Raw genomic sequence first — 9870 nt, forward strand, 5'->3', positions numbered from 1 at the left:
CTTTGTGAATTGCATGTACCATGTGGCATAACCCTGATAGATTGTTGAACCAGACACTGTTGTTTAGTTCAGCGTTACGGGCTTCAGTGAGGGGAGTTCTGTTGATAGCTCTGTCAATGTTTCCCCCATCACAAGGAGGCCATTGAAACTACTGGGAGGATTCAACGTAACTTTGAGTTTTGATGCAACAGGAACCCCCAGACTACAGCAAGAGGAATCGGTCCAGGTAACTGCTCCTGAAATAGTTGGGCATGCAATCAAAAAACACTCAGAAATTTTAGCAACTTTGCAAGAGAGGGAGACAACATTCAACTTTCCAATTAAATAGAACGATTTCAACAAATGCTGCTGATTCAGTCAGTACAGAAGGACTGTTGTCCTTCAGGCCACTGAGTTGAACATCTCACAGCAAATGAGGTTTTCCTGCTGTAATGTGATGATGTCACTTGGGAGAGTTTTAAACGGGAAATGAATTGACTGGGTAAAGGAAAATCCTGTTGAAAGGTCAGGACTGGAATACTCCAAATGATATTAACATACTCAAAATTCTTCACAAGTTCAGCCAGTTTTCAAAGAGACAGACAATGCTTGGTTGCAGTTGTGCAAATACATTTCCGGGCCCAGTTTATCTTTCATCAGCCCATTCAGTGTTGTGAAATGTGTAATCAACCCACTAAATCCCTCTGTGTCCTCTCAACAGCCTTTGTCTCACCTCTATGTGCGGTGAACAGGACCTGACACACCAGGTGTGGCCAAAGGGAAAAAGTTAATTTTGCAGAGTCTGTGTCACCTTCTCCTGAGTGCAGAGGTGGGGAGGAAGCAACAGTGGGACAGGAAGGCTGCTGGAAACTGGACTCACACAATAACAAACACACAGCTCAGGATGCAATTCCCTTTATTATTTATTGAGAAATTAACAGAGCGCAGTCAGCACAGAGAATGAGAGCAGCTACAAAGAAATCAAGGCACCGAGTCCACAGCTGGAAAGGACGAGTGGATGAATCAGGAGTCTTCCAGATTTAGTGATATACATAGGCACAGACATAGTATGCTCTGGTGTTGCAGTTAGCATTTCTCCAAACACCACGGCCTAGAAACAAAGAAAATGAATCCAACATTTGCAAAATTGCAGAACACAAACACATTGTAAATAAGACTAGAAGACCATGAGACACAGGAGCAGAATTAGGCCATTTGTCCCCTTAAGTCTGTTCCACCATGCATTCATGAATGATCCTTTTCTTTCCCTCCTCAAACCCAATCCCTGGCCATGTCCCCGTAAACATTGACCTGTGATCAATTAAGAACCTATCAATATCCACCTTAAATACTTCCAACAACCTGGGGATATTTAAGCTGCCTGTGGTAATAAGTTCCACAAATACACCACCCTTTGGCTAAAGAAATTTCTCTGCATCTGTTTTAAATGTATGCCCCTCTATCCTGAAGCTATGCCCTCTTGTCCTAGGCTCCCCCAATATGGGAAACATCCTTTCCACATCTACTCTGTCTAGGTCTATCAACATTCGAAATGTTTCAATGATATCCTTCCTCATCCTTCTGAATTCCCGCGGGTACAGGCCTAGAGCCATCGAACATATGATAACCCTTTAATTCCTTGTGAATCTCCTCTGAACCCTCTCCAATGCCAGCACATCTTTTCATAGATAAAGAGCCTAAAACTATTCACAATACTCAAGGTGGGGCCTCACCAGTGCCTTATAAAGCCTCAGTACAGTATTACATCCCTACTCTTATATTTCTAGACCTCTTGAAATGAATGCTAACATTGTATTTTCCTGCCTTAACATCATTTCAACCTGCAAGTTAACCTGCACAAGCAATCCTGAGTACCTTTACGTCTTAGACTTTTGGATTTTCTCCCTGTTTAGAAAATAGTCCACACATTTACTTCTTCTGCCAAAGTGCGTGCCCATGCATTTTCCAACATTGTATTTCATTTGCCACTTTCTTGCCCATTCTCCTAATCTGTCTAAGTCCTCCTGCATCCTACCTGTTTCCTCAACACTACCTGTCCCTTTACCAGTCTTCGTATCATCTGCAAACTTGGCAATAAACTGATCTATTCCATCTTCTAAATCTTTGATATACAGAATAAAAAGAAGCACTCCCAACACCGACCCCTATAGAAACCTCTAGTCACTGGCAACTATCCAGAAAAGGATCCTTTTATTCCTACTTGCTACTGCATACCAATCAGCCAATGCTCTGACCATGCTGGTAAATACCACGGGCTCTTAACTTGGGAAGCAGTCTCACGTGGCACTTTTTAAAACACATTTTGAAAGTCCAAATATACAACATCCACTGCATCTCCTTTATTTATCCTACTTCTAATCTCCTCAAAGAATTCCAACAGGGTCACCAGACAAAATTTTTCTTTAAGGAAGCTATGCTGACTTTGTGTTATCTTGTCCTGTGTCACCAATTACTCCATAACCTCATCCTTAACAATTGACTCCAATATCTTCCCAGCCACTGATGTCAGGCTAAATGGTCTATAATTTCCTTTCTGTTGCCTCCCTCCTTTCTTAAAGAGTGGAGTGATAACTGCAATTTTCCAGTCCTAGGGAACCATGCCAGATTACAATGATTCTTGAAAGATCGCTACTAATACCTCCATAATCTCTAAAGCTACTTCTTTCGGAACCCTAGGGTGTAGTCCATCTGATCGGGGTGACTTATGTGTTTTAGATCTTTCAGCTTTTGAGCACTTCTCCCTTGTAATAGTAACTACACTCACTTTTCTTCCCTCACACCCTTTCACACATCTCATCTTTTAAAAAATTTTTATATACTTGAAGAAGTTTTCTCTGTCCGCCGTGATATTTTTTGCTTACTTGCTTTCATATTTCATCTTTTCACTCCTAATGATTCTTCATTTGGTTTCTGAGAATCTTCAAAAGCTTCCCAATCCTCTATCTACCTGCTAATTTTTGCTTTGTTTTTTGGCCTCTCTTTTGTTTTTACATTAGCCTTGACTTCCCTTGTCAGCCACAGTTGTATTATTTTGCCATTTGAATATGTCTTTGTTTTTGGAATACATCTATCCTGTACCTTCCTCATTTTTCCAGAAACTCAAGCTATTACTGCTCTGCTGTCACCTCCAGATCTCCTTCCAATTCACTCTGGCCACCTCCTCTCTATACCACTATAATTTCTTTTACTCCACTGAAATACTGCTATGTCAGGCGTTACTTTCTCCCAATCAAATTTCAGGTTGAACTCAGTCATATTGTGATCACTGTCTCCTTAGGTTTCTTTTACCTTAAGCTCCCTAATCACTTCCAGTTCATTATATAACACCCAATCCAGTATCACTGATCTCCTAGTAGGCTCAATGACAAACTGCTCTAAAAAGCCATCTTGGAGGCACTCAACAAATTCACTCCCTTGAGATCCATTACCAACCTGATTTTACCAATCTACTTGCATGGTAAAATCTCCCATGACTGTCATGGAATTGCCCTTTTGACACATCTTTTCTATTTTCTGTTGCAATCTGTAGTCCACATGCCAGCTACCATTTTGAGGCCTGAATATAACTGCCATCCGGATCTGAAGGTAATGCTAGATATGCTGGAAAAGTCAGTAGGTTAGGCAGCATTTGTTGAGAGAGAAATAGGAAGGTCATTAATGGAAACATTATCTCTATTTCACTCTTCACAAATGCTGCCTCATCTGCTGAGTGTTTTATGCATTTTCTATTTTCTGTTTAGTCTGTATGTTTCATTATTTTGAGTCAGTGTGTGTGAGCCATGAATTTTCCCTATCTTGATCCATGAGTTTGCCTTGTACTTAAAGGGAGTCACTTCCTGTTGTGGTCCGTGTGCAGTCAGAGGGTGTGTTGCTGAACCTCGACACCTCGCAACATTCACTGGGTATTTGAACTCTTCCAGACCGATGTGATTGGCCTCAATCTGGGCTGGAACTCATTGTGTGTACTGGACAGCATTACTGTCCCATCAGAGATAAATTGAAACCTTCACTGTTTCATGGACCTCACACAACAGGAGTGGAGTCTGGAGTCTCTAGAGATGGAACTTCTGTGACAGGTTTTGTTAAGTCTGCAGTGGACTGGATGGTTCACAATACCAGATGGAGTCATGCAGAAGATAACCATATAACAATTACAGCATGGAAACAGGCCATCTCGGCCCTTCTAGTCCATGCCAAACTCTTACTCTCACCTAGTCCCACCGACCTGCACTCGGCCCATAACCCTCCATTCCTTTCCTGTCCATATATCTATCCAATTTAACTTTAAACAACAACATCGAACCTGCCTCAACCACTTCTGCTGGAAGCTCGTTCCACACAGCTACCACTCTCTGAGTAAAGAAGCTCCCCCTCATGTTACCCCTAAACTTTTGCCCTTTAACTCTCAACTCACATCCTCTTGTTTGAATCTCCCCCACTCTCAATGGAAAAAGCCTATCCACGTCAACTCTATCTATCCCCCTCATAATTTTAAACACCTCTATCGTCCCCCCTCAACCTTCTACGCTCCAAAGAATAAAGACCTAACCTAAACAATATGTTTCTGCTTTCATACATTTTCCAGTCAGAACTTTTGTTTCATTTCTATAAGCTTCTTTAACTGCAGTGTCACACTGTGGGTTCCTCAGAACGTAATGTTAAAACCTTTGTGTGATCCTCCTTCTGCAAGGTTATGCTCCGCTGGTCCTGACTAAGGCTTTTCAATGTGAAATATTAACTCTGTTGCTCTCTCCATTGATGCTGACTGACCTGCTGAGTGTTTATGAAATTGCTAACCTTTTATCTCAGGTTTCCAGCAATGACTGTTTTTGTCATCTTCATACACTGTCTGTTCCCCTGTTCCCTGCATTACATCCCACTAATCCTCCTCTAACTGCTGGGCAGTAAGTCCAGTTCTGCCGAGCACTGGACTCATGAAACACACATAAAAAATGCAGGTGAACGCAGCAGGCCAGGCAGCATCTATAGGAAGAGGTACAGTCAACGTTTCCGACGTTCCCAAAGCGTCAACTGTAAGCCCTGACGAAGGGTCTTGGCCCGAAACGTCGACTGTACCTCTTCCTATTGATGCTGCCTGGCCTGCTGTGTTCACCAGCATTTTTTATGTGTGTTGCTTGAATTTCCAGCATCTGCAGATTTCCTTGTGTTCGCGTTTTTAAACTGGACTCATAAGTTTGGTTCAGTCCCTTTGAGTAAAGACAAGCATATTGTGAAAATGTCCTGTTCAATGCCATGTGTAAAATCAAAGGAAGTAAAATATACTTACTCCTATAGTTGGTGTACGCACAGTAATAACGATAGTTGGGTGTCACTGGGCTTCCCTCACCCCAGTTCAGGTATCTGATGGTAGATTCATCACTCCACAAGAAATTCCCGTTCTGTGGGGTATAAATCAGTGATTATTTCTGTGGGAATGCTGAGTAACGTGTCATTTAATGCTACAGGGAGGAGCTGGATGTGATCTGGAGTGAGACCAGAATACGAGCAGCCAGGACAAACAGGACAGTGAATGAGATTTTAAATGATGGACTGTCAGTGTGCAGGAAATCTTACAGAAGTTACAGAATCCTTGGATGAAAGAAACTGGATATGAGAGTGAAGGTCAGGGAAGAGGAATAAAGACAACTCGGATAATGAGGGATGAGATTGTCACTGAACATAATCACAAATTTTGATCTCTCAAAGAAAGATGGTGAAAAAATTGAGAAAAGACTCATCGACACTGGCCACAGCAGAATTTATTGTCCTTCCCTGATCATTCTCTGACCATTTTTGAGGGCAGGTAGGAGTCAACACATTGATGGATCTCTGGAGTCACAGTGAGGCCCGACTGGGGAAGGATGGCAAATTCCTCATCCTGAAGAACTATAGTGAACAGGATGAGTTTTTACAACAGTCTGGTGGTTTCACTGTTACCATTACTGATGGGATTCAAACTTGTGTCCCTGGGTCATTAGGATACACCCCAGTAACTGACCCCTGTTACTCTGCAGGATGTCAAGTAAAATTCTAACTTTGCTGTCAATGCAACACGCATAGTTAATTTACCTTGCAATAGTCCTTCAACCCAATCCAAACTGGTCGTATGCTACGGGTCACCGCACGCACCACCTTGGAAATGAACTCGTTGTGGTCACATGAGGTCACAGATGCCAAGTTTCCAAAATGTTTCTGTGTGTTGCAGAAAATCTTCAAAACAAAATATGTAATTTATGGGTTGGTGAGAATCAGCATTTTCCGTCCTCCCACATGGCCCTCAGTAACTTATCCAACCTGAGGTTGGAAAGTCTGCAACTTTGTTCATAAGCTGCAGCGTTCATCATCTTCAGATCCTTCGGTGTCAATACCAGGTCTGTGTTAAGTCTGGGATGTGGAGTTTCCCCTTTGTTGCTTTCTACTTTATATAAATGATATTGATGTGAACGTACAAGGGATGATTAGTTAGTTTGCAAGTGATACTAAAATAGGGGATGTTGCAGACAGTGGAGAAGGCTTGGGAAATTTACAACAGGATCTTAATCAGCTTTGTCTCTGGACTGAGCGTTTGCAATTGGCTGTCAAATCAGATAAACATAAGGCATTGTCTGTGTCAGAGATCAAACCAGAGAAGGAATTACATAGAGAATGTTTAGACCCTGGAGTGCTATGGAACCATGCCAGACATAGTTTATTGTTTGTGGTATTTATTTAATGAGGTTCTCCTTATCTATTTTTAGGATGTATGTGAGGCTCTGATGACATTTTAGGTAATATCTATGTCGAAATAGAGAAAATCTACAGGGTTCATAAGCTTCCTAGCATCACTGTATGATTATAGGCATAGAGGCGGTGAAATCACATGGTCTTTCTCTCAGGGAGGAGGTGTTAATATCCGACTGGTAGAAACTGGAGCCTGTGAACGTAGTGAAGTACACCCTGGAACAGTGGGACTCACCGTAGACAGTACAACTAGAGGACGTGCTCTGAGTTCATGAGAATGAATGAGTAGAGACCAAAAGTCATAGATCTCCAAGATTCATCACTGCTTTCAGGGACTTACCTCAGCATCTCTCCATTTTTTTGAAGTTGTAAAACACCGGTAACAGGACTTTGTCGGCTGATATTCATACCAGCCATTCTCACAACGTCCTTTTTTCAATGGTCCAAAGGCCCGCAGAGCCTCCTCCACTTCCGTGGAATTGTCCATCCCTTTCATTTAAAATGGAATTAACAGTTAAACCAAGTGAAGCAATTGAAGCACCATTCCCAGATAGACACAACACCAGAAAGTTGAGGGAACTGTAGAAGTTGTCCAATGGTCTTTGCCCACAGCATGGTGCCAGAGAGCTGAGGGGTTTCTGTCGGGACACCCTTGTCCTTCGTTACAATGGGGACAGGGACTAAACCTGGCAACTACAGGTCACAGTAAGAAATCAGTGGTGGGGAAATTGTTGGAAATGGTTCTAATGGATGGAAAGAAATAGAATTTAGAGTTTGGCAGGTTATTCAAGCATAGCACGGTTTGTTAACACATAATTGTATCTGATGAACAATTAACGTTATGGGGTCTTTAATCAAAGTTTCTATCAGGATAGAATATTAGATGTGAAAACAAATATTTTTCACAAAATCCTTGAGAAAAGACATCATGGCTGCTTCAAGAAGAAAAGTAAATGTTAGATACTCAAGAAACAACTTTATACAACTGCAGTTTTATTTAACTAAGAAGGTGATGGGTGTCTGGAACTGTCTTCCTGATTGGACACTAAACAGAACTTCAACATTGAGATGTATTATTAAGGAACTGAGACCAGCAGTGCTATGGACACGATGGTGTGAGATGGGTTATAAAACCATAATATATAGGAGCTGAAATAGGCCATTTGGCCCATTGAGTCTGCTCAGCTACTCAATCTTGGGCTGATTAAATTCTTCCCATCATCCCCACCCCACTGCCTTCTCCCCAGACCCTTTGATGCCCTGGCTAATCAAGACCCTATATATCTTTGCCTTAAATGACTTGGCCTCCACAGCTGCTTGTGGCAACAAATTCCACAGATTTACCACCCTCTGACTAAAGTAAATTTTCTGCATCTCTGTTCTAACTGGAATGGACATCCTTGAAACCTGAAAATGTGCCCTCTTGTCCTGGACTCCCCCACCATGGGAAAAAACTTTGTCATATCTAATCTGTTCAGGCCTTTTAACATTCAGAATGTTTCCATGAGATCCTCCCTCATTCTCCTGAATTCCAGGGAATACAGCCCAAGAGCTACCAGACATACCTCATACGGTACCCCTTTCATTCCTGGAATCATTCTCGTGAATCTTCTCTGAACCCTCTCCAATGTCAGTATATCCTCTAGAAATGAATGCCAACATTGCATTTGCCTTCTTCACCGCCGACTCAACCCGGAGGTTAACCTTTAGGGTATCCTGCACAAGGACTCCCAAGTCTCTTCGCATCTCTGCATTTTTAATTCTCTCCCAATCTAAATAATAGTCTGCCCATTTATTTCTTCCACCAAAGTGCATGACATTACACTTTCCAACATTGTATTTCTTTGCCACTTCTTTGCCCATTCCCCTAAACTACCTAGGTCTTTCTGTTCCCTCAACAATACCCGCTCCTCCACCTATCTTTGTGTTATTGGCAAATTTAGCCACAAATCCATTAATCCCATAGTCCAAATCAAAGACATACATTGTAAAAAGCAGCGGTCCCAACACCAACCCCTGTGGAATTCCACTGGTAACCGGCAGTCAGCCAGAATAGGATCCAGTCCCTGACTCATCTTCCATCTTAATAACGCGGAGATGAGTATAAAAAGACGAGAGACAATTCCTACAAGAGACAATGCCCACAAATTCCTATGTCTAAACACAGTGCTGTACATTCATTCTCACAGCAATATATTTATAAAGCTTCTGGAATCAATGGACCTTACCTGCCACATCACTGACGAGCAGTGCAGTCACCACCAAAACCGACACCAGCATCATGTTTCTTCCGTCAAACCTGAAACACAAGAAAATAATTCATCGTTAGTGTCAAGTTTCCCAGTGAAAGTGGGGATATCCTGCTCCCATTCCCACCTCTCTCTTTCTCCCAGATGTCTGTGAGAATTAGATTTCCAATCCTGATGCACCTCTATATATATGTAGATCTTAGATCTAGGTGGTTTCAAGAACCATTGAAATCAAGCCCTATTGGCTGGACCCACCTTCATAAAAATTTCTGACAAATATTCACTGATTAACAGATTTGAATGAGATGATTGGGAAACCACAGGAATGTCTTGTGAGCTGTAGAATTTGCTCTGTAACCGAACACTGAGAAATAGAGGCTGCAGAAAGCATTTATCATCCTTTTTTTATGATCAAATTTCAATAAATATTATCAATGAGAACAATTAATAGGTAATTTTCAGGTGAAGCTTCAAAAGCCAGTGATTAGGTAGACAGATCACCTCGTTCATTCATATATTTGATCTGTGCAGTTTCCCCTCCATTGCCCATTGTGGGAAACTCTTTCTCCATCACTGACTCTGGAAAGTTTGCAATCCATTTGTAAGGATCAGCTTCAATTTAAAGTCATGGTCTCTGTCTAATAAGGAGCTGGAAAGGATGTGAAGATAGTGGACTGATTGATATTTGACACTTTTCCAGAGACAGTTCATGGAGATCCCAGAACTAACATCTTGTGGAAAAGAATCCATGGATCTCCAGTGGAGTGGGACTGATGGGCCAAATGGATCTTTCTTTCCCTGGATTTCCTCTTCTTCCCCAATCACTTTCTATCAGTGAATTTCAGATCACGGCAACTTCCTGATCACAACACATTCCTCCTCTTACCTCTGATCCACTTGT

General features: G+C 41.9%; 1 protein-coding gene across 1 annotated transcript; it reads right to left on the reverse strand.

Moving 5' to 3' along the window:
- Positions 1-880: 880 nt before the first annotated feature.
- Positions 881-9152, reverse strand: LOC134359223 (snaclec coagulation factor IX/factor X-binding protein subunit B3-like). Its single transcript, XM_063072180.1, has 6 exons — positions 9097-9152; positions 8949-9019; positions 7061-7209; positions 6070-6210; positions 5288-5399; positions 881-1090 (listed from the first exon to the last, which is right to left on the reverse strand). Exons 2-6 carry the CDS (start codon positions 9001-9003, stop codon positions 1020-1022), a joined length of 528 nt encoding a protein of 175 aa, XP_062928250.1. The 5' UTR covers positions 9004-9019; positions 9097-9152; the 3' UTR covers positions 881-1019.
- Positions 9153-9870: the final 718 nt, after the last annotated feature.

The sequence above is a fragment of the Mobula hypostoma genome, chromosome 20 (genome assembly GCF_963921235.1).
Source record: "Mobula hypostoma chromosome 20, sMobHyp1.1, whole genome shotgun sequence".
NCBI lineage: Eukaryota > Metazoa > Chordata > Chondrichthyes > Myliobatiformes > Myliobatidae > Mobula > Mobula hypostoma.